This window comes from Polypterus senegalus, chromosome 9 (assembly GCF_016835505.1).
Source record: "Polypterus senegalus isolate Bchr_013 chromosome 9, ASM1683550v1, whole genome shotgun sequence".
NCBI lineage: Eukaryota > Metazoa > Chordata > Cladistia > Polypteriformes > Polypteridae > Polypterus > Polypterus senegalus.
The window spans coordinates 116,894,805-116,921,513 of record NC_053162.1 but is presented as its reverse complement, the minus strand read 5'-3'; the positions used below and the strand labels follow the sequence as shown (position 1 = coordinate 116,921,513).

Sequence of the window (26,709 nt, the reverse complement as noted above, 5' to 3'; positions counted from 1 at the left end):
GACTGAGGGCTTGTAGGCTTGTTGTAAGGCAGGTCCTTACCAGACATCACCAGCAACAACGCGGCCTATGGGCACAAACCCACCTTTACTGGACCAGACAGGAGTAGCAAAATGTGCTCTTCACTGATGAGTCACGATTTTGTCTCACCAGGGGTGATGGACGGATTTGTGTTTATCGTCGAAGGAATGAGCGTTACACCGAGGCCTGTACCCTGGAGCGGGATCGATTTGGATCGATGGCTAGGGCCATTCCCCCCAGAAATGTTCAGAAACTTGCAGGTGCCTTGGTGAAAGAGTGGGGTAACATCTCACAGCAAGAACTGACAAATCTGGTCCAGTCCATGAGGAGGAGATGCACTGCAGTACTTCAAGCAGCTGGTGGCCACACCAGATACTGACTGGTACTTTTGATTTTGAGCCTCCCTTCATTCAGGGACACATTGTGAAACATTTTTAGTTTATGTCTTATGGTGTTGACTCTTTTAGTGTTCATACAAATATTTACACATTAAGTTTACTGAAAGTAAAAACAGTTGAAAGTCAGAGGACGTTTCTTTTTTTGCTGAGTATATATGCCAGCAACACTCATGACAATGACAAAACAATTACATTGTCAATCGTGTTATGTTATTATTAAAATGTTTCCTTTTCTTTTTACTTCTCCGCTGCCAAGCGCGGGTATTCTGCTAGTGTGTATATATATATATATATATATATATATATATATATATATACAGTAATCCCTTGCTATATCGCGCTTTAATTATTCCATATAAAATCCGCGATAGAGCGAAACCGCGAAAGTCAAATATATAACGCAGATTTTTCGCTGCTTCGCGGGTTCTGTGGACAATGTGTCTTTTACTTTCTGTACATGCTTCCTCAGTTGGTTTGCCCAGTTGATTTCATACAAGGGGCGCTATTGGCGGATGACTGAGAAGCTAACCAATCAGAGCACGCAGTTAAGTTCCTGCCTGCTGAATGCACTGTTAACCAGGAAGTCTCGTCTCGCTCATTCAGCATCAACGTGTTTCTCTGTGTAAAGAGTTGTGCTCTTTTGTGTTTATATTTGTGCATAGTCAAGCCCTTCATTATGGCTCCAAAACGAATGCTACTGCTTCAGGGGCCGGTCCTAAGCGCAAACGGAAGATGTTAATGATTGCCGAAAAGGTAAACGTTTTGGATTTGTTGAAGGCTACGATTCTATTTATTTAAAAAGTAGGAAAGGAATATAAGATCTACGGCCGCAGTGTCCTTTTAACCAGGGTGCAAAACGAGTTGTAAGTGGATATAATAAGGCAGTAGTCTGGATGGAATCTGCTTTAGGGATTTGCATTGAAGACTGCCAGAAGAAGAACAACGGCAGTGCTACACAATTGCCTGAAGTGGCTCCTTTAAGGTCTGTAACGCTCTCCTTTGTTGTGCAGTAAAATAAAACTCATTGTTATCGGACAAGTCATCGTGTCATTGTTGGTGAGTAACCATAATTAATTTTCTACTTACAGTACTAAGTACATGTACATACGTTTAGTGTCGCTGTACACATTTACTGTATACTATTTTTCTTGTATTGTACGTATTTATTGCTGCTGGCCTGTCTATCGTAATGGCTGTAACATATGTGCTATCAGAGACACTCAATATCTTTAAAATAATATTTAGGTTTTACTGTATATAAACAGTGTGTTTATATACATAATTTCAATGAATCTTACCTAATATCTAAGAGAATACAAAGGGATTATGCTGTATAACTCTGCGGGATTACTGTATGTATATATATATATATATATATATATATATATATATATATATATATATATATATATATATATATAAACTGCTCAAAAATTAAAGGAACACTTTGAAAACACATCAGATCTCAATAGGAAAAAGAAATCCTCCTGGATATCTATACTGATATAGACTGGGTAATATGTTAGGAACGAAAGGATGCCACATCGTTTGATGGAAATGAAAATGATCAACCTACAGAGCCCTGAATTCAAAGACGCCCCAAAAATCAGAGTAAAAAAATGTGGAAGGCTAGTCCACTTTGCCAAAATTTAATTGAAGCAACTCAAAATTGTACACAGCACTTCGTATGGGCCCTGTTTTCTTGTATACATGCCTGACAACATCGGTGCATGCTTCTAATGACATGACAGATGGTGTTGTGGGGGATCTCCTCCCAGATCTGGACCAGGGCATCACTTAGCTCCTGGACAGTCTGAGGTGCAACCTGGTGGCATTGGATGGACCAAAACAATGTCCCAGAGGTGTTCTATTGGATTTAGGTCAGGAAAGTGTGGTGGCCAGTCAATGGTATCAATTCCTTCATCCTCCAGGAACTGCCTGCATACTCTCACCACATGAGGCCAGGAATTTTCGTGCACCAGGAGCCACTGTACCAGCATAGGGTCTGACAATGGGTCCAAGGATTTCATCCTGATACCTAATGGCAGCCAAGGTGCCTCTGTCAAGCCTGTAGTGGTCTGTGTGACCCTCCATGGATATGCCTCCCCAGACAATCATTAACCCACCACCAAACTGCTCATGCTGAATGATGTTATAGGCAGCATAATGTTCTCCATGGCTTCTCCAGACCCTTTCACTTCTGTCACGTGCTCAGGGTGAACCTGCTCTCATCTGTAAAAAGCACAGGGCACCAGTGGTGCATCTGCCAATTCTGGTATTCTATGGCAAATGCCAATCGAGCTGCATGCTGCTGGGCACTGAGCTCAGGGCCCATTAGAGGACATGGAGCCCTTGGGTCACCCTCATGAAGTCGTTCTGGTTGTTTGGTCAGAGACATTCACACCAGTGGCCTGCTGGAGGCCATTTTGTAGGGCTCTGGCAGTGCTCATCCTGTTCCTCCTTGCCCAAAGGAGCAGATACTGGTCCTGCTGATGGGTTATGGACCTTCTATGGCCCTCTCCAGCTGTCCTAGAGTAACTGCTTGTCTCCTAGAATCTCCTCCATGCCCTTGAGACTGTGCAGGGAGACACAGCAAACCTTCTGGCAATGACACGTATTGATGTGCCATCCTGGAGAAGTTGGACTACCTGTGCAACCTCTGTAGGGTCCAGGTATCACCTCATGCTACCAGTAGTGACACTGACTGTAGTCAAATGCAAAACTAGTGAAGAAACAGTCAGAAAAGATGAGGAGGGAAAAATGTCAGTGGCCTCCACCTGTTAAACCATTCCTGTTTTGGGGGTCATCTCATTGTTGCCCCTCTAGTGCATCTGTTGTTAATTTCATTAACACCACAGCAGCTGAAACTGATTAACAACCCCCTCTGCTACTTAACTGACCAGATTATTATCCCATAAGTTTCATTGACTTTATGCTATACTCTGATTAAAAGGTGTTCCTTTAATTCTTTTGAGCAGTATATATACACTAATAAAAGGCAAAGCCCTCACTGACTGACTGACTGACTCACTCACTCACTCACCACTAATTCTCCAAGGTCCCGTGTGGTTAGAAGGCTTAAATTTGGCAGGCTCATTCCTTACAGCTTACTTACAAAAGTTGGGCAGGTTTCATTTCGAAATTCTACGTGTAATGGTCATAACTGGAAGGTATTTTACTCCATTTACTGTAATGGAGTTGAGCTCAAAAGCCGTGGGGGGCGGAGTTTCATGTGACAACATCACGCCTCCCACGTAATCACATGAACTGACTATCAACGCAGTGCGTAGAAAACCAGGAAGACCTCAAAAAAGCACTGAAGAAAACGTGCATTATATAATTGAGAAGGAAGCAAAACAATAAGAAGCGAGCGACTAACATATACACCATATTCACGAGTGCTGCTATTTCGGAAACAAAGCACGGTGTAAACCTAAACTTTAAATTAAGTTCATAGACAGGCTGGCGCTGGCGTTTGTAATTTGCTGCCTGCCCATATAAGGCCGTCCGTCAGCGGCAATCCAATAGAAACACTGCGGCTAAATATTCACGGGTGAAGGACTGTGCTTATGCAGAGGAAGATGAGATGGTCAGGTTGGTGTTTGGCACAAACTCAGCGAAACTGCGAGAGAAACTTTTAAGCGCCGGGTCTTAGCTAACATTACATACAGCCATGGACATCACACGAGATGGTATCAGCACAGCTGGGAACCTTCGATACAAGAACATCAAGTGCAGTGCACAGACAAAAAGCAACAGTTCCAAAAAGTGCTGAACAAAAACCGAATTACACAATTGAGAAGGCAGCAAAAAAATATGAAGCGTCTGATACATACAAGCATATTTATAAGTGCAGCTACTGCAGAAACAAAGCACACGGTGGAAGAAGTCAATGTCCCGCTAAAGGAAGACAGTGTAAAAAAAAAAAACCCGTGCATGCAGTGTGTCACATCTCAGATAAAGAGGAAGACGAGCTGTTTATTGATGCAGTAAGAAACAAATCGATGAATGAAACCTCTTATCTTTACGATTGACAAACACGGAATGTAACTTGAACACAACACATCCTACAAATACGACCCTGATTGAAAGAAATAATGATAATCAAATCCTTGATGACAGCAACACTCAATAACACTCACAAAACAATTACTGTATATTGACAATCATGTTACGTTATTTTTAAAATGTTCCCTTTTCTTTTTCATAACTTCTTTAACACACTACTTCTCTGCTGCGAATATATATATATATATACATCCCGATCTACATACTCTCAAATAGACAAGCCACACGCCGTGGCGAAATTGTACAGGGTTCGCCTCTAGCGCCGACATCCGAGGTTCGATTCCCGAGAGGGGATGCACGGAGTATATACGCGCGCTTCCCGATTCATTTTACCCTCGCATCTCCTTGGTTTGGGACGATGAAAAAATGCGGTTAACGCAGAATCATGTTACGTTATTTTTAAAATGTTTCCTTTGCTTAACACAAGCACAGCTGAGAAGCTTGGATGCATGTACTCCATAACGCGTTAAAAAAATAACACATTTAATCACACTTTGCATTCCAAGCAAAGGAGAACTTTTGTCAATGCATGATTTCCTGGTACAACGATTACACTGATGCACACATCACAGCTACAAAAATGTTAGAGTTGGAATAAAGCGCGTTCCTGCGACTGATCGGAGGAAAATTTCATTTCAAACGATTACCCTAGCGAAGCCTTGATAAAGGCATGGTTTTGTGCACACTGAAAAGCAAGTAAAATTAGATGCATTACAGAAAGCGGACTTTGTGGCTCTTACTGGGGATCATTGGACTTCCGTCACCGTTAGTAATTCTAATTACATCTAATTACAAAATGTTCAATGATCACACTGTTTTAGCCTAATGTACAAAATAATTTTGGCTAAGGTTACTCAGAGTTTAAAGATTAAGTTGGTCAAATTACCTTTTATGTTTCTGCCTTATTTTTTTAAGAATAAAAACTGCACTTTATATTGACATTTTGGTTATTATTTTTAAAGACAATACCATTCTGAAAATGTACTTCAAGTACTTAAACTACCACTTTATTTTTAAGTCTTCCCAATTTTAACCTGGGATGATATTTTTGTTTATGTTATGAATTCAACTGCAGTTTAAAACCATTTTTTCCAGAAATTAAAACACCTTGAGTTTGCAATATTCATGTCCATGTCTGTTATTTGATTCTGTCGCCCAATAAAACCCTTTAAAATTAAAAAAAAAAAACTGGATTAATTTTTTTAATCGAATCCCACCCCTAATATATATATGTAGATATATATAAAAGGCAAAGCCCTCACTGACTGACTCACCACTAATTCTCCAACTTCCTGTGTAGGTAGAAGGCTGAAATTTGGCAGTCTCATTCCTAACAGCTTACTTACAAAAGTTGGGTAGGTCTCATTTCGAAATTCTACACGTAATGGTCATAACTGGAAGCTATTTTTCTACATAAACTGTAATGGAGTTGAGCTCGAAAGCCGTGGGGGGCGGAGTTTCGTGTGACATCATCACGCCTCCCACGTAATCACGTGAACTGACTGTCAACGCAGTACGTAGAAAACCAGGAAGAGCTCCAAAAAGTGCTTTAGAAAACATGCATTATATAATTCAGAAGGCAGCGAAACAATAAGAAGCGAAAGCGAGAGTGACATATACAACCATATTCATGAGTGCTGCTACTTCGGAAACAAAGCACGATGTAAACCTAAACTTAATTTAAAGTTCATAGACAGGCTGCCGCTGGCGTTTGTCATGCCCACGGATAATGCGGGATACAAGTTTAATGAGAGGACCCAGGATATAAACGAGAGTTTTGATCACTTTGTAACTAAGTTAAAATTGCAGGTGAGGGGCTGTGCTTATGCAAATTTCGAGAGACTGTGTTTGTGGGGGATTGACAGTTAAGGCAGGTGGGGGAGTCATGTCATCATCTCCCCTCCCATTCACCTCAACAATTATTGCAAACTTTCTGTAAATCCAATAAACTTCATTTCACTTCTCAAATATCACTGTGTGTGTCTCCTATATGATGTATTTAACTGACATTTTTTATCGTAACAACCAACGATTTATACAGGAAAATAATGACTATTAACAAGGTTGCCCAAACTTTTGCATCCCACTGTGTATGTGTATATATATATATATATATATATATATATATATATATATATATTATATACAGTAATCCCTCCTCGATCAAGGTTATGCTCCAGACCCCCCGCAATAGATGAAAATCTGCGAAGTAGAAACCATATGTTTGTGTAGTTATTTTTAGATATTTTAAGCCCTTAGAAACTCTCCCACACTTAACATTATTAGAGCCCTCTAGGCATGAAATAACACCCTTTAGTCAAACGTTTAAACTGTCCTCCATGACAAGACAGAGATGACAGTTCTGTCATATGCTTTCTCCAGGTCCACAAAGACACAACGTAACTCCTTCTGTACTTCTCCATCAACACCACAACAACAAACAAAAATCTGTTGTGCTCTTCCCCAGGATAGAACCATATTCATCTTCTGAATTTAGTTTCCACTACTCTTTCCCATAACTTCATGCTGTGGCTCTTTAATTTTATACCCCTGTAGTTACTACAGTTCTGCATATCCCTTTTACTCTTAAAAATCGATACCAGTACACTTCTTCTCCACTCCTTAGGCATCCTCTAACTTTCCAAAATTGCATTAAACTGGTTAAAAGATCCACTGCCGTCTCTCCTAAACACCTTCATGCTTCCACAGGTATGTCATCTGGACCAACATCTCTTCCATTCATCATCTTATTTATAGTTGTCTTTACTTCCTCCTTGCTCATTTGTTGCACTTCACAATTCACTCTCTCCCATCATCCAAACTTCTTTCTCTCTTATGTTCATTCATCAGCTTCTCAAAGTAATCTTTCTATCAGCTAAAGACGCTCTCCTTGTTTGCAAGTGTGATTCCATCTTTATCCTTTATTACCCTAACCTGCTGCACATCTTTGCCAGCTTTGTCCCTCTGTCTAGCCGATCGGTATAGGCCCTTTTTTTTACCTCCTTAAGTGTCCAACCTCTCATACAACTCATTATACACCTTTTCTTTAGCCTTCACCACCTCTCTGTACACCTAATATTTTATTTCCTAGTACTCCTGTCTGCTTTCAGCATCTCTCCGACTACCCTATTTCTTCTTTGACTACCTCTTTCTCGGTATACTCTCCTGCACTTCCCTATTCCACCACAAGGTTTCCTTATCCTACTTCCTCTGTCCAGATTTAAACACCAAGCACCCTTATAGCTCTCAACAATACTGCTTCTGCTGTAGTTACCCAGCTATGCGGTAACTCTTCACTGCCATTCAGTGCCAGTCTTACTTCCTCCCTGAACTCAATGTCACAGTTTTCCTTTTTCAACTTCCACCATTTAATTCTTGGCTCTGTCCTCACTCTTCTCCTCTGTTTGATATCTAAGGTCATCATGCAGACTACCACCCAATGCTGTCCTACAGCTCTTTCCCCTGCCACCACTTTGCAATCTCCAGTCTCCTACATACTGACACCCTGCATAGGATATATTCTACCTATGTGCATCTTCTTCCACTTATGCATGTTGTCACCCTTACACCTACCCATCACCGAATCTTCTTTGTCATGATTTAAGAATGCACCCGGAGATTCCATCTGGACTTAACATCGTGCCCTGAAAAACAGAAAGCAACTCTGCTGTTCTGAGCAGTGCTAGTGCTGGCTCTATTATTCTTGCTAACCGGCAAGTTAATGCTTAGCACTATTAGTGTCAAACCACACATAGAAAGCATTCAGATTATCAGCCAGAGAAGAGTCAAAACACACAGTGGGTTTAACTCTAAAGTCCATAAGGGTCTCTAGTCCCTGCCACATTTGTCTGCTGTTACCCAGATGAAAGTTAGACTTCACTTTCTCCTTATTTAGCCTACTTGCCTTCTTCACATCCCTTCTTAGATTAGCAGGCTGCATTGTACTCACTATAGTCTCCTGCTCACAATTCCGCATTGTAAACCACAGTGTGTCCGTTCACCACATCCAGGATGGTTTTGTCCTCCCACGGCTTTTGATTGGGGAAACTCCGGATTGTTTTGGTTGGAACAATGGACTCCCATAACATAGCAACAAAGATGACAGCTATGTTCGCAAACTCATCAATGGCATCCCAGCAGTATGGTTTCAAACTGGGCAGACCAGCATTTGAACTCTTTCGTCACCGGAACGTGTCTCATGGTACATTGTTTATAATCGGATGGGGGGATTTGACGGGAGGGAGGAAAATGGCTGCATGGTCCAACCTGCCAAAAGCCAGTTGTAAAAGCACTTTGTAGCCTGACTTAAACAAAGTGTATCAGTGGTCTAGTATGTTTCCTTGTCTGGTTGGATGTGTGATATGCTGGAAAGTTCAGTATTACACGTCTGATGTTAGCTTTGTTGAAGTACCCTGTCACAATAAATGCTGTGTCTGGGTGCTTCATTAGATGTTCACCAACCACATGATGGAGTTTAGATAAAGCCTTACCTACGTTAGCCTGTGGGAAAACATAGACAGAGGTGATCATAACAGAAAACTGACGCGGCAAGTAATGACGGCGGCAGAGGAGCGTCAGATGTTCCAGATGAGCATAGCAGGAATGAGAAAGAGTCTAAATGTTCCTGGGATCGCACCATTTATTGTTTATCATAAAACGGACACCTCCCCCTTTTACTTTAACAGATTTAGCCATTCTATACATCCGAAAGACTGAGAAATACTTAGATGGGATTACTGCTCGGTCCAGTATTGCAAGTGAAAGCCACATTTTAGTTAGACAAAGAACTTTCCTGTCCTGGATATCCTGTTGAAATTTAATCCAGGCTCGGAGATCATCCATCTTGTTTTTGAGTGACTAGACATTTGCTAGCAGGACACTGGGCAGGGGAGGATGATGTGTTTTTTTTCTAAGTCTGATCTGCACATGGGCCAGAGTGTTTCTTTCTCCATCAACATGGTTTGGCTCCTGTAGCGCCTTTGTTATTGTTCCCCTCATCACGTAGTATCTCAGAGAATCTCACCTAGACATGATGGCTCAATGGGGGTTGCCTCAAATTAGGTGAGTGAACTGGCTCCCAATGTTTAAAAGTGTTACAGCCACAAATAAAATTATGATAGTTTGTGAAAGCAATGTGACGAAAAATAACTATTAAGTAAATGCACAATCTTAACAGAGTGACTATGATGTCATCCAAATTCAGTGGCACCATCTTGCTTGTCTCAATCAAAGATTAAGGGTCAACAACTACAAGTTTTTGGACATCACATGATGCTCACTTGACTTTTTATTAAATTCCCTAAATGGGTTATGTGAAATTTTGAGCAATTTAAATGAATACTTTTAATATTTAAGTTAAATAACAAATCCACCTTCCAAATTTTATCACCAATTTTTGTTAAAAAAAAAAATCAACATTTCTGTATTAGTTAAGCTGCTCATGTAATAATAATCAAGCTGATGCAGCAACCCTATCACAAACTGGGGCAGATTTATTATTATTATTTTTTTTGTTTTTAAGTGTTTTTTTTCAGGAGAAAAGCACCTCAATGTCCATTGCATCAAGAACTGTGCTCTTACTCAACCATGGAATGTTTCTGTAGCCTCCTAAGTGTTATGTTTACTCTAGGAAAAACACCCACAGACATAGAATATGTATTATAAAACAGTTTTCTGATAATTGCCAAGACCAAAGAGCAGAGAAAATGTCATACAAAGGCATGACAGAAATTAGCCGAAACATAAGAAATTAAAGGAGGTAAAAAACAAATGGGTTCAGCTCTAGTAAATCGCATGACTACTTGTAATCAGCAAATACCTGCACTTTGTTGAACCATGGGAGCAGTTTCATGTGCTTGCTCTACAGCCTCTTCTGCATCAATCATGCTCATATCGGAGTCACTGTGCTCTGTTGTATTGCCAGATCCAGGGTCAGTAACACTAACAGTTGCTGTATTCACCATTATGTGTAAAAGGGAGCCAGAAGATGGAAGCTCTACTGCCTGACTCTGAACTGGAAGGAAAAAGCTCTCCAGGCTGGAATTTTGTCTGTGAAACAAAGAACGATAAGCATCATTAATACAGAATACAGCAATCAAGAGGACACTGCATGTTAAAGATACATCCTGATCCTCCTGCAATAATACACAATAATCCTAACTGGTAAACAACAATCTTGCATGCAATTTTGAACAAAGCCATTGTCCATTAGAAAAACAGGATTCTAAGCAAGGGTTACAGAATTACAATATATATAGAATATAATGTTTATTTTCAGTCAAGTATAGCATTCCGTTGAAATAATTTTGTGTCATAAACCATAAAATTTGGTACCAGTGAGCCACATAATGAAGCTTGATAAAGTTAGCTTCTGATTAAGGGAAGGGAAAAAGTGACTTTTTGGTTTGATTTCTGCATTAACTAAAAAATGAAAACATTTTCTTTTATCTAAATACATCTAAAAGGATAACTGTCAAGAAAATCAATTGTAGGTATATTGAAGGCTAACGTTACCACTGTTCTAATTCTGGAACAGGGGATATCAGTAGAAAACTTTGTAGAATGCCTTAACGTATAATGCCATAATTAACATTTATTTTCTTTTATGGTCTTTTAGAAATGTTCTTTAGTTTTTCCAAATATTCATGGTATGTTCAATGGCAAACAAATAATAGTCATAGCATTTATCAAACCCACCTACTCCAGTTCAGAAGAGCAGGGTACAAGGGCCTATGCTGGCAGTACTGGCCACAATGGAGAAAAAGAGCCTAGACAGGGTACCAGTCCATTGCAGGTACGACATATGCTAGTATGCTAGACCTGTGAAGAGACAGTGCTACTCAGTGTCACTGTGTATTTGTGTATTACTGTGCCACCTATGCTAAGAATATATTATCTATATTTTAACTAAATATCTCAAAATTAACTGGACTCGCATAGCTTTTTGTTGACTGCACAACTAACTTTAAAGGTGCAAAAAATTGTACTCTGATGGGAAAACCAGTACTTCCATAGTACAGTGGAACCTCAGGTCATGACCATAATTTGTTCCAAAACTCTGGGCGTAACCCGATTTGGTCGTGACCTGAAGTAATTTCCCCCATAGGACTGTATGTAATATAATTAATCCGTTGCAGATCTACGAAATGTATGTAAATATATTTTCTTTAAAGATGTTTAAGCACAAAATTAGTTAATTATAGTTAATTATACCATAGAATGCACAGTGTAATAGCAAACTAAATGTAAAAACATTGAATAACACTGAAACAAACACCGAGGCTCCCTGCTCAGCTGCTCGCTCGCTCTCTCCCTCCCCCTCTCTCTCTCTCTCTCTCTCTCTCCTGCACCAGCTTTCTCCTCCTGCTTCCTGCCTTCCCCTGCAACCTCCCATTCTTTCCTTTTCTTTTTCCCTTTAGCCAACTCGCGCTTTTATTTATGAAGAGGCGTGGTAGTCGTGGCAATCAGCAGCTCCTGGAAACAATTACGAATGCGGATCGCTTCTCACCTATGCACTCTAAAACTCCACTTCACTCCCAGATAATCAATCAAGGCATGAGCTGGGAGAAGTTTGTGCACGTTCTAAGTCGGTGGGGGGATGGAATAGCCGGCTACTTGCAGCTTTTCTTTTATCAGCACATTTAGATTAACAAAAGACGCTGGCGGAGAGGTGAGAACAGTTTTAAGAAGCGATTTAAGGTGGGACAGACCTACAAGATTTTTCGTAGGCTCTGGTAATTCTAGCGTTAATATACTGTACAGTCAGTTCTTGTATTGTCAACATAGTTTCATAAATAGATGACGTGGTAAAAAAAACAACAACAAACCGATTAATAAAACAGATTTGTTAAATCACTTAATACACAACCCATGATGATTATGCTATTTATTATTAAATAATGAGTTAATAAAACTAGTTAGTAAAATATTTTTAAGACATCCTTAATAATCCTTAAAGACACGGTACGTCTGTAATTTATCTATACCGATCATTGTAGGTACGGAATACAAATGCAGGCTATGTACAGTATTTTACATTACGGTGTATTTTACCTAGTTCCATTTAATATACTGATAAATTATATTTTGCTGCAAAGTAAAGCTCAAAATGTAACTTCTGCTTGGGTTTGTTTTCGTTATATTTTTGAGGATGTTTTCGCTGATGGGTTTTTTTCACTGATAGTCAAAAATATCTGTCCATATGGGTCAGTATTTCTTTTGTCATTTAATCATGCATAATACCTCCCCATCAAAAAATCTGATGGGGCATTAATCACTTATCACAACTGCGAATAGATGCGGCAGCAGAGACAGATTAAATCCCCATAAACACTTGGCAACAATAGTAAAAAAAGTTAGCGCCTGTTATACCAGTGTATTTTTACTGATTTTTTACTGCTTATATTTTTTTATCTAGTTTCGTTTGGTTTTACGCAATTTCATGTGTTATTTGTGTGTGTGTGCGTGTGCGTGTGTGCACGAGAGAGAGGCTTGAGAGAGAGAGAGAGAGAGCTTACAGTACAGTATATTGTGATTTGTCCAAGGTCGATAGAGCCTGGCTTACTCCTACCAATATAAATTATTTCAATTAAACCCATTTGTCTCAATCACAAATTAAGCCAACGCTGTAAACAAATGACACAATAACTTATACATTCTAAAAATCAAGTTTTATTCGAACATTTGCAAAATATATACACAAAAAAAATGAAAACAATCATAAATTTCTGCTAAAGCCAGCCCGTGGCTGTTCAGGGTCAAATTTACGAGGGCTTCTCAGTCTTTCATTGATTTTACTTCTGACTCGGAACCAGTGGTGTGTGTGGCTTAGCCTGGCTTACTACTAATAATAAAAAACATTTCAATGTAACCCATGGGTCTCAATCACAAAATCAGCCAACACTGTAAACAGATGACACAACAAATTATATACTCTGAAACGTTCATTTGAACATTTAAAAATATATACAAAAACATATAAAAACAATCAACTATTATTGTTAAAGTCAGTCCGTGGCTGTTCAGGATCAAGTTTACGGGGCTTCGTTTAACGTTGAAGCACTAACAGCTAAAGTGCCACCGGTGTGTGTGTGTGTGTGCGCTCCGGCATTCGTCAGGTTTGTCTGAGCTGGCTTTAACACAAACACATTTGCGCGCCGGCAGAACGAAAAAATACATTTTAGCACCATCTAACAGTCAGTAATAAGGAGAAGTCAGTACATTCTCCGTTGAGATTTCTCACATTCCACTCCTCCTAAGTTTGTCTTTTAATGAAGTTCTAAGAAAACTAAGAAAAATATTTTCGGTCACTTAAGCACGAAATAGCATGGACGCAAATGATCAAGATTTTAATTGTTGTCATTTTCTCAAACATGATTTTCCAACTTGGCGTTTATAAAGATTCAGACACTCTAAATTAAAGAATGCACCCCTAGTAACCTAAAAAACGCACACACACACACCGAAGAGCAAAGCGGAGATGCGCATTCACACCTCAGACCGTCTTTTGTCTTGGAAATGAGGTATCCTAATTCACCATCCAATCCCCATCAGCACACACACTCTTTGTCTGTACTGTACTTTGTCTGTTGCTGTTTGTTAGGGCACTTGGTTATACAGAGTACTTTAATGTATAAAACACTTACTTCCTTGTTTGTTTTATTTTAAATATAGCTTATTACCTTATTCAGCAAAATAAACAATGTTATCTTTGTGTTAATTATTAACGTATTGATGTCTTTTAATTAAGGACAAAAATAGACCATGCGCTTGTGTTTAGGACTGCTAAGCAGCTGTGTTCAAAGGTTTAATCAACGATTTACAAGACAACAGTTAAAGCATTTGTGGATGAGAGGTGTGTGTGTGTGTGTGTGTGCGCTCCTGCATTTCTGTTGGCTTTAACACAAACACATTTGCGCAGACAGGTCTAAAGAACCCCTCCGCAGCCAAAAAAACACACAAAGAGCAATTAGCACCATGTCATAGTCAGTATTCTCCACTGAGGTTTCTCACCTTCCACTCCTTCTAAGTTTGTGTTTGCTTTTGATGGAGTTCTTAAAACCCAAAAAATTATTTATACTGAGAAAAAATTATTGTGGGTCACATAATCACGAACACAAACTAGCACAGATACATATGATCAAGTGTTTAACTGTTGTTTTCATTTGTTTCTATGACCAGTAATAATATTAATAACAATAATTATTATTATTAGCCCAACTCTTTGACTATTTAAAAAAGGCGTCTCCCATTTTTTGCCCATTTACTGTAAGTAGTTGGTTCAAGTAAATGTTTTTTTTAAATACCCAAACAATCCCCCAACAATTAAAACACGCACACACGACTTTAGAAATAAAATTTATTCTTCCAAAACCAGTCAATCGCTTCTTAAAACCGTTCTCACCTCTCTGCCAGTGTCTTTTGTTAATCTAAATGTGCTGATAAAAGAAAAGCTGCAAGTAGCCGGCTATTCCATCCCCCCACCGACTTAGAACGTGCACAAACTTCTCCCAGCTCATGCCTTGATTGATTATCTGGGAGTGAAGTGGAGTTTTAGAGTGGAAATAGAAGATCATTATTTGGAATACACACATTTCACGTGTGTTCCGTTTCTACAGTAATCCGTGTAAACACATTTTTAAAACAGTAACTTTTTTCATATTGTAGTATTAAATGACAAAATGTAAGCATAAATTATATAATGTATGAAGCCTGAAGTCCAAATATCAAACACTTTCACAAAAGGTACAAATATAACAGAACAAGTATGCTTTTATTCAAAAAGCCACCTTAGCATGCCACATTGACACATACTTACTACAGCTAGCACGGTAGTGTAATGGTATCAGCCGCTGACTAGTATTCAAAAGGTCATGAGTTCGATCCCACACGATTCAGTTTTGAGAAGTAAACTGCTCTTATTCTTACTATTTTAGAATAAAAACATGCATTTGATTTCAGTGTGTAACAGCCAGTGTAATTTATGATACTTGTAAAGGATAGTTTTTTTTTTTATTCACTTTTCATTCTCTCAGTCGTGTTCAGGATCCTTCCCTACCCCCCATCTGAGAATGCTGTTTTCACATAAAGATGCGCTGTAGCTCTGCAGCGTACTTGTGACTGCATTCTCGCATAAATGCTGCGAACTGAAGTGCCTGCATGCACTTTTCGTGGCATTACACGCCTATTTTTGAGCATGCCCGTGTCGCTCAAACACAGGAACATATGTTGGTGTACAAGAATAAAAACAAGTGCACTTTTATTCTAGACTATAAGTGAAGAAAAAATAAAGCAAGTTACAGTAGGCGGTTGATACGACAGCTTGCGTGGTGCAATGCTAAGAACTGCTGATTTCCGATCCGTGCTGTATAAAATCATCACATTCAAATATTAACAATTCCCACACACCCTTCCTACATTCACGACATGTGTACTTGTTTCAGTGTACACATCTCTCTGTGATATGGTTCCTATTACACTGAATGAGCACCTGACATTGTACTTTCTTCCCTGTTTAAATAACATTTGAGTATAGCGCGTCTCCAAATAAATCACATTCGAGCTATAGCGCGTCTCCAAATAAATCACATTTGAGTTATAGCGTGTCTTTATGTGAAAACAGCATTGTCAGATTTTGGGGGATCGTGAACGCGACTGAGAGAATGGAACTGAATTTAAAAAAAAAAAAAGCTAACCTTTACAATTATCATGCATTTACACTGGCTCTTACAGACTGACTGAAATCAAATGTATGTTTTTATTCTAAAATAGTTTAGTACATGCAATATTATTTGAAAACGAACAGCGTCAGATCGGGCGCATATTCAAACCCGATCTGACGCTGTTCATTTTCAAATAATATTGCATTAGTGCGATGATGTTTTTACATATATTGTCTCTTTCATTCATCTTGCGGTTTGTAATCAGTGACCGCGTGTTTTTCCCCCGATCTTGCCAGTTCGCACATGTTGCTGTATAGTGCTGTTTCTTTTGTACTCCAGGATATGCAGAGGACAGAATAGTACAGAGCAGTAAGTTCAGCGCTATATGCAATCAGACAGACAGACAGACAGGCAGAGAAGGCACTAGATATATAAATAAACAGGGAAGGCACTGTATAATAGATATGTAAAAAACAGCTAGGGGGATAGATATATACAGTAGATAGGTAGGAAGGAAAGGCACTATATGATAGGCAGACAGGGAAGCTCCAATATAATAATATAATACAATGTTATAATTATAATAATAAAATATAATGTTAAAATCACGTGATTGCAACTCAGCGGAGCTAAATTTCTGGCGTGTGTTAACGGGTTCTTAAGAACAAAACCAGGTAAATGAATAAATAGGGCATGAATGGGCGTGTTTACTGTGAAATCTTGACACGCCTTCTGTCAGTAGAGGGAGGGGTGGATCACGGCGTGCATAGGGCAGCCGTACGCCATTCACACGGCTGCGGCTATTTGACGTGGCTCCATCTGTAGGTCTTTCCCATAAGGTGTGCTTTCAAGTTTGAGATATCTCCTTATGTATTCAAATCTAAAATTTGTAATATCTAAATGTAATGCATAAATATTTACTTACATTAAATTTCACCTGCCATAAATCTGCCCAAGACTGTATGCTGTCCAAATCCCTCTGTAACAATATAGCTAATTCTACATTATCTGCACTTCACCTAGTTTGGGATCATCTGCAAATATAACTTATTGATTATATTCTTGTCCGGATCATTTATGTGTATTAAAAAGAACTGTGGCCCCAACACTGATACTTAAGAGACACCATTTTTAAAATCACCTAATGTCACATCTACCTTCCTGATCACATTCATTTGTTGTTTCCTTATAGAACTACAGCATTGTAATGAAATGTAGTGTTCCTCTCTGAATCCAAAATGAGTGCTGCTCTGTCTTCTCCTTAATAATTCTATTAATTTACCTGTGATATAAGCTTACTGGTGGTCTAAAGTTTCTTGAATCAGCCCGATTACACTTTTTATTGAACATCATATTTGTTAGACTCCTGTTTATAGGAATTTTTCCAGTGTGCAGAGATTTTTTTTTTTTTTTTTAAATATTTGGCAAAGGTTTATACAAGTACTCTCTAACTTCTTTAAGCACTTTAGGCAACTCTTTGCATGCAACCCTATTTAATCCAAGCAGTACTTCTTACTCTACAATTTTAAAGTCTCTATGTACTTCCATAGTAATATCTATTACTTTTCGGAGGTTATGGACTTCTTCAAACATATAAGCTTAAATAAAATTCAAGGTCACAGCATTTGCTAGTTCACAATTTTTACATTCTGGTTTACCTTTACCAAACCTAATACCTTTCACCTCTTCCTTAACTGTTCTTTTACTACTAAAATATTGAGAGTCTGTTTTGGTTATCTTTTGCCTTTTCAGCAATATTTATCTTCTGGCCTTCCTAATATTTTTAACCGTTGCTCTCATATGCTTAACAGTTTGTGCTCAAGTTACTAGTCTTAAAATGCCTTATACAGCAATTTTTCCCTTTTAGCTTCTTATCTATCCAACTCAGAGTTTTCCTTAATTTCTGTTATTCCTTTCTGAACTGACTACCCTTTTCACAGACAGTACAATGCGATATGTAGTCCAAACAGGTAGCTCTGTTGAGGTCTTTTAAAGCTGCTAGAATTGTAAATGGGCCCTAAAAGAGCATTTAGTGCCACCCTCATTAAAGTTAGTTATTTTTTTTATGTTCTCCACTGCTTGTGCTTGTCTGCTTACATGCTATGGCTAAGTGCACTTTCATGTGCTTTACTTCCTATTAACAGGGGAATCTGGTACTCATTTGCTGGGCATGGATTTAATAAAGAGTACTCCCTGGAATTTTAGATAGGATCTTGACCAGATTGGAGATGGATCCAGTTGTCATTGTCTATGTCTTAAAATATGATATACATAAGGGCAGGCTGTCAGTTCTTCTGTCTAAATTTAAGCGCCAAGCTGAGGAGCAGAACTAAAAAGCTGGTCTTCTCTGAAGTTCAGCCTGTGCCATGCAGCAGTCTGGCAAGACTAAGGAAATAAAAAGAAAGATTTTACAATCAGAACTACAAAACCAACAGAACAACTCATTTTTAAATTGCAATATCACTACTATGAAAATGGAGAGATGGCTGAAAAGATCTTATCTCAACAAATCAACAAGTTCGCAATGCAATATAGTAATCACCAACTAAGGAGGAGATGAAATCATTGACAATAAAAATATAATGCACACATTCAGAGACTACTACAAGTCCTTATATTCTATCCTAAGCAAAATAAGGACTTATTACAATGTGTATCATGCAGACCAATCTCACTTCTGAATAACGATATTAAGATACACTCCAAAGTTCTAGCTAGAAGGATTGAGAAAGTCCACCCTTCGGTAATATCACAAGATCAACCTGAATTTATTAAAGGTAGACACTTAGCTTCCAATCTTTGACGTCTATTTAATGTAATATATTCACCCATAAAGTCTAGCACTCTGGAGATCGTATTATCTTTGGATGCAGAAAAAGCATTTGATATGGTTGAATGGGACTACCTATTCACCACATTGCATACATCTGGGTTTTAACCGAACATATGTGCATGGATCAAACTACTGTATACCAGCCCAGAAGCTTCAGTTTCTATTAACATTATTTCAGACTACTTCAAAACAGAATGCGGTACTAGACAAGCATGCCCCTTGTCACCACTACTACTTGGAATCGCCATAGAGCCATTGACTTGAAGGACCTGAACAGAAAATATCACTATATGCAGATGACATTGCACTGTATATATCAGACCCAAAAAATTCTGTGCTTGCAGCCCTAAACTATAGTAGCAGAATTTCAAAAATATCTGAACTTAAAATTAATGTGAGCAAAAGTGTGCTTTTCCATTTTCTAGCAAACAACATTAGATTGGACACCTTTCGTTTTATCATTGTAGATTCATTTAAATATCTAGAGGTAAACATTTTTCAAGAGGATTTTGCTGTCTGCATGGAAAATCTTAAACAAGGCATGCATAGATGGTCTACCCTTCATCTTACTTTAGCAGGGAGAATTAACACTATTAAGATGAATATGCTTCCTAAGTTTCGGTTTCTATTTCAAAACATTCCCATATACATTAAAAAAATATTTGTTAAGAAATTAGATTCAATCATAACTTTATTTTTTGAAAACTGATATATCCACGTATCCATGGGGCAACCCTACAATGACCTAAAGTAGAAGGTGGCATGGGACTCCCTAATTTTCAATTTTATTACTGGGTGGCACATATACAAGCCATAAAAACTGGATATTGACAAAAATAGATAAACACGTAATAGCTTGGTCTGCAATAGAAATGAAATCCTGCAGAACTTCTTTATCTTCTTTGCTTTGTACACCGGTAAATACAAGGTATTGTCAATATACTAACAACCCAATTGTCTTTCATTCACTCAGGATATGGAACTTATGTGGGAAGCACTACAAGTTAGAGAATATTTTATCTATGGAAACTCTACATGATAACCACCATTTTCCACCCTTTCAAAGTTACAGTTTTTAATGTTTGGAAAATGTAAGGGATTACATTATTTACAGATTTGCATATAATTAATATCTTTGCATGCTACAAACAATTACGCTCCAAATTTAGCTTCCCATCAACTAAATTTTTCTATCATCTCCAAATTAGAAACTTTGCTAAACAAAATCTGTTCAATTTTCCTCACCTCCCACCTATTTATATTCCAGAAGAAATATCAATCAGCCTTAAAGACTCAATCATTTCTATAATATAAAAAACATTTTAAAGATCCCAGAGTACAGTGGGAAAAGGAGCTCTCATTCAACATTTCAGAAAAGGAGTGGAGGGCAGGCATGCACAGAATTCACTCTAGCTCCATATGCACAAAACATACAATTACTCAACTTAAAATCTTTTAATCGAGCACAACTACCTCATTTAAAATTGTCCAAAATGTTTCCAGGACAAAATCCAACTAGCAAATGTTGCAATCGAGTTCTAGCCTCATTGGGCCATGTGTTTTGGGCATGCACTAAACTAACATCATTCTGGACAAAATGTTTTAAATGCCCATCAGACAGCCTTGGTGAAACAATCATTCCTAAACCATTAATAGCTATGCTTGGTGTACTCCCAGATGGGCTTAAAGTGGAGGACAAACAAACTGTAATTGCCTTTACTTCACTGTTAGCACGTAGACTTATCTTGCTCAATTAGAACAATCCTAGCCCACCTCTTTTAAGTAAATGGTTAAGTGACATTACAGATTATTTGAAACTAGCCATGTGCGCCCAACTACGTTGTGTGTTAAAGTTGTCTGTGAACAGCTCTCTATTTAAACGCGGCTGCCAGTCATGAACTGGGCCCTTCGTCGCACAGCATTACGATTTTTTATAAGGGAAACAAAATTACAAAAGAAAACCTTTGGATATTGATTCGATAGGAAAGGCCTACTCAGAATCACTGTCCGAATCGTAATTAGCTAGTTAGGAGCATTTCTGCTTCCGTCCGTTCACAGTCCGTCTCATTTTCACGACGTTGTCGTTTCCTGCTCAGAGCTGAGAGTCACGTGTGCTTTGTGCTGACGTGTGCTTTGCAAACGCTAGAGTCTGTTGAGAGTGTTGGTTTGTTCTGTGGTGTGAGATTTACATTAAAAAAATACATTTTGCTCTTAAAAACTTGGGTTTTGGTTGCCTCTAAGGAACCGTGTGGGAATTTTTTAAAGCTTTTTTCCCTTTAGAAGGGTTTTTTTTTTGCTTTTTTCGCCCGCACAAGAGCAAAAGTAGCTGGGTGTTTGGAAGTGCGCTTGGAAAAGTTATTTGTACTTGTTCTTTTTCTTGTTATCTGTATTTGAATTAGCATCGAGGCAGGGTAGAAAGCAGCAGTAACTGATATCGGCATTTGTAAATAAATAACCGCGTCGTCGTAACAGCGATTCCTTAGTTTAAAGGAAAAGAAAAAAGGCCGCGCTGACTTCAAAGCAGTAAAAGGTGGAAACTCAGTAGTGCGCAGGTAAGCGGCCTGCGTTAAGACACCGTCAGGCACAAGGAGCAGTAGGAGCAAATAAGGTAGTAAAGTTTTATTTATTTGTTTATTTTAGATTAAACAGTCCTTAGCGGTCCAGAGGCAGAACAGTTAAGTGGGCGACAGTGTATTGGTTCATTAATACGGGGGAATACAAACAGTGCGAGTGAAGAGCTTATAAGTAAGAAGAGCGCAAAGCTAGAAGAGACAGAGAAAAGTAAAGTTAACCTCATAGAAAGGCAGGCAGCTGAGAGGGAGAACAGTACAGGAGCTTAAGGGGGAAAAGGTGTAAAATATCTGTAGCAGATCTTAGTGTTACCATTTAAGTTAAGGAGCAGCTGAAAGAAGAAGAAATTTAATTTTAAGAAAAAAAAAATATATAGTTAAGGCAGCTTAGTAATCCCAAATCAAATTTTAATAATGAGGCCAGTGCAATGCAAGTCCTGTTGGATGTTGGACTTTTTAGATGATGGTTTGGAAGAGCCAGTTGTCTATGAGGGCTACATCTGCAAGAGATGCCAGCTGATCCAGCACCTCGAGCTCAGGGTCGCTGAACTGGAGGAGGAGTTGGCTGACCTGCGTTGTAATAGAGAATTGGCGGACTTGGCCCAGGTGTCCTTTAGAGATAGTGTGCACCCCTAAGGTGGCGCGGAGGAGATTCCAGACCAGACAGGTAGGAATAGGTGGGTCACGGTCGCAAGGCGTAAGGTAAAGGGTGCACACTGTCCGGGGGCATCAACCCCAGAATTAGAAGTGTCTAACGTTATCATGTCCTGGCGGAGCTGGACGGTGACTCTGATAATTCTGAGGTGGTAGGCAGGGTTGAGGAGCCCCAACGGGCCACCTCAAAACCAGTTCCCAAAAAGAGAGGTAGTGATAGTTGGGGACTCAATCATTAGGGGGATTGAAGCGCAGGTGTGCTCCAGAGAGAGAGAGTCTCGTGACGGTGTGTTGCCTTCCGGGAGCACAGGTGGGAGACCTCCTGGAAGGGTGGATAGGCTCTTGGCCAGAGCGGGTGGATCCAGTTGTCATTGTCCACGTTGGAACAAATGACATACATAAGGGTAGTCTGTCAGTTCTGCGATCCAAATTCAAAGAGTTAGGTACCAAGCTGAGGAGCAGAACTGACAAGGTAGTCTTCTCCGAAGTTCTGCCTGTGCCACGCCCAGTCCAGGTAAGATTGAGGAGATTAGAAGGCTTAACGCGTGGCTCAAATCTTGGTGCAGGGTAGAAGGGTATAGGTTTATGGGGCATTGGGACTCCTTTTGGAACAGATGGGACCTGTTCCGCCGTGACGGGTTACATCTGAACCGGAGGGGCACCAATGTATTGGGGAGGCGTATGTGTAGGCTAGTCGAGGATTGTTTAAACTAGGGAATGGGGGCAGGGAGTTTAGGACAGGCCAGATTTAGATCTATACATGGAAGAACAAACAATGGTGTAGAAATAAAAATGCATAGTAATGTAAATTTTAAGCAAACACGTAAAGATAGAAGGATTAACACATTAAAAATAGCTTGCCTTAATGCTAGAAGTATCAAAAATAAGGTAAGTGAGTTGGAGTTGTATGTAGCAGAGCACAATTATGATATTATAGCAATAACGGAAACCTGGCTAAATAACAAAGATGGGGATGAGTGTAACATAGAGGGATACACATTTTTAGGAAGGATAGACAGAACAGAAAAGGAGGTGGGGTTGCTGTTTATGCCAAACAGGAATTAAATGTAAGTCATCTTCAGTTGGATGATGAGCCCCATCTTAGTGAGGACATGTGGCTTCGCCTGGAAAATATTAGGGAAAAGGTCTCATTTTAGGAGTGTGTTATAGACCACCCAATTCAGACAGTAATTTCAACACACATCTTTTAGTAATATCAAAAAGGCAAGTTTACAGGGGGATATTATAGTCATTGGGGACTTTAATTATCCAAATATTAACTGGGATAACCTTACAGATGGAGGAGCACAAGAGCAGGAGTTTTAGAAGTAATCGCGACTGTTTTTAACACAGCATGTTAAAGCACCAACAAGGGGTGAAGCCTATCTGGATTTAGTATTCTGTAATAATCAGGATAGAATTGAGGGTGTAGAGGTGATTGAACCACTAGGGTCAAGTGACCATAATGTAATACAATTCTCAGTATTTTGTAAGAGTACAGATGCAAAGACTAAAATTGTTAAGTTGAACTTTAGTAGGGCTAATTTTGAGCAGATGCGACAAAGTCTAAGTAGGATAGACTGGGATAAGCTTTTAAATGTGGAGACAGTCGAGGAGCAGTGGAACAGGTTTAAAATGTTTTACATGTAATGCAGGACAGATACATACCTAAATTTGGAAGTAATAGGAAACTAAAAAATCTCCACGATGGATTAATAAAGATTTAAAAAGAAGTTGCAAAGGAAAAACTGCTGTATAAGGCATATAAGACTAATGACTGCAAAGAGAACCGTAGCGTATGAGAACATGAGGGCAACCATTAAGAAGGATATCAGAGAGGCTAAAAGACAGTTGGAGAGGAATATAGCAGATAAGGCGAAAGAAGACCCCAAGAGATTCTTTCAGTATTTTAGTAGTAAAAGAACAGTTAAGGAGGAGGTCAAGTTCATCAGGAATAGTAAAGGGAATTAAAAGATACAGACAATGAAATAGCAGATGCCCTAAACTTACATTTTTCTGAGGTGTTTACAAGTGAGCAAGTGGATAACCTGCCAGAGGTAAACACAACTACTAAGGAGGTACTGAGGGATTTGGAAATTGTAGAGGGAGAAGTGCTGCTCAGATTAAATAAGATGAAATCAAACAAATCACCAGGCCCAGATAATATTTATCCTCGTGTTCTTAAGGAGGCTAGTGAGTACATATATAAACCCTTGACACATATTTTTAGGAAGTCACTGTGCACTGGAGAGATTCCAAAGGACTGGAAAATGGCAAATATCATCCCATTATATAAAAAGGGTGACAGGGCAGATCCAAGCAACTATAGGCCAGTAAGCTTAACAAGCATCACAGGAAAATTAATGGAAGGAATTATTAAGGATAAGATTGAGCAACACATGACAAGGACAGGAGTTATTCTGAACAGTCAGCATGGGTTCAGAAGGGGAGGTCGTGTTTTACTAACATGTTGGAATTCTATGAGGAGGCAACAAAAGGATACGATCAAAGTGGAGCTTATGATATTATTTATCTGGACTTTCAGAAAGCATTTGATAAGGTGCCACATGAGAGGTTGGGCATCAAGTTAAAAGAAGTGGGAATTCAGGGTGATGTTTTTAGATGGGTGCAGAATTGGCTCAGACACAGGAAGCAGAGGGTGATGGTGCGAGGAACCTCATCAGAACTGGCTGATGTTAAGAGTGGTGTTCCACAGGGGTCAGTGCTAGGGCCGCTGCTATTTTTAATATATATAAATGATTTAGATAGGAATATAAGTAACAAGCTGGTTAAGTTTGCAGATGATACCAAGATAGGTGGATTAGCAGATAATTTGGAATCCGTTATATCATTACAGAAGGACTTGGATAGCATACAGGCTTGGGCAGATTTGTGGCAGATGAAATTTAATGTCAGTAAATGTAAAGTATTACACATAGGAAGTAAAAATATTAGGTTTGAATACACAATGGGCGGTCGAAAAATCGAGAGTACACCTTATGAGAAGGATTTAGGAGTCATAGTGGACTCCAAGCTATCAACTTCCAAACAGTGTTCAGAAGCCATTAAGAAGGCTAACAGAATGTTAGGTTATATAGCACGATCTGTGGAGTACAAGTCCAAGGAGGTTATGCTCAACCTTTATAATGCACTGGTGAGGCCTCATCTTGAGTACTGTGTGCAGTTTTGGTCTCCAGGCTACAAAAGGACATAGCAGCACTAGAAAAGGTCCAGAGAAGAGCGACTAGGCTGATTCCAGGTCTACAGGGGTTGAATTATGAAGAAAGATTAAAAGAGCTGGGCCTTTACAGTTTAAGCAAAAGAAGATTAAGAGGTGACATGATTGAAGTGTTTAAAATTATGAAGGGAATTAGTACAGTGGATCGAGACTTGTATTTTAAAATGAGCTCATCAAGAACACGGGGACACAGTTGGAAACTTGTTAAGGGTAAATTTCGCACAAACATTAGGAAGTTTTTCTTTACACAAAGAACGATAGACACTTGGAATAAGTTACCAAGTAGTGTGGTAGACAGTAAGACGTTAGGGAGTTTCAAAACTCGACTTGATGTTTTCTTGGAGGAAGCAAGTGAATAGGACTGGCGAGCTTTGTTGGGCTGAATGGCCTGTTCTCGTCTAGATTGTTCTAATTGTTCTAATTGTTCTAATCTCTTTTCAACCTTTCTCTTATCTCGTAGGTTGCTTTGTGGCAATCCGAAGAGTAAGGCAATATACACGGAGCAATGGTTATAAAAGGGGGACACACTCCAGGCTCTTTAAAGCATAAATAGGGATCACTTCACTGACATGTGAGCAAGCCATGGTACAACTGTGAGACGCCAGGGACTCCGGCTACAACGTAACAATAATACATTTCCGGAATGTGCTGTTACGTTGTCATTCATTTTACCCACTGTCTTTCTTTCATTCATATGTTATGTAGGCATGTACCTTTTATCTTCGGCAATCTCATTCTCTAACCAGGCCTCAGGCGCTAACCAGTGTAACACTCTCCACCACCCCTTTCGTTATTCCGGAACATTGTTGACATCCGTGAGTAACAACGACGTACTAAACTGGAAGGTGGTCTACGCATGCGTGGAATTCGCGGACAAACAAAGATCAAGATCAAAATGAAGATCTCTTTAGTTCATTTAAAGCACAACAATTTGTTTAGTTTGAATGTCTGTGTTTTGAGGTGTGACTGGAGTACTACAGTCTTCAGTAGTATAAGCCTGGAGGATATTCTTAATGCAATGCCTATGCTTTAGATGTCTCTCTACTGCCATCTAGTGCTTCATCTTCTAATTCATTCACGGACAAAAAAAAGATCAAGATCCAAATGAAGATTATATATATATATATATATATATATATATATATATATATATATATATATATATATATATATATATATATATATATATATAGAGATGGAAAAAAGCAAATTCTCATCTGTTCAAAACATTTTTAAAACCTGGCAGGATTTGATCAGCAACATTGTAGA

At 39.0% G+C, this 26,709-nt stretch overlaps 1 protein-coding gene across 2 annotated transcripts in view; it reads right to left on the bottom strand.

Annotated features, from left to right (window-relative positions):
* rfwd3 (ring finger and WD repeat domain 3) overlaps nt 1-26,709 on the bottom strand; it is a 131,036-nt gene that overhangs the window by 78,288 nt on the left and 26,039 nt on the right. For both annotated transcript variants that reach the window (XM_039763609.1, XM_039763608.1), the window contains exon 3: nt 10,304-10,533. In XM_039763609.1, the coding sequence (XP_039619543.1) occupies nt 10,304-10,533 (230 nt within the window). The remainder of the gene's footprint in view (nt 1-10,303; nt 10,534-26,709) is intronic.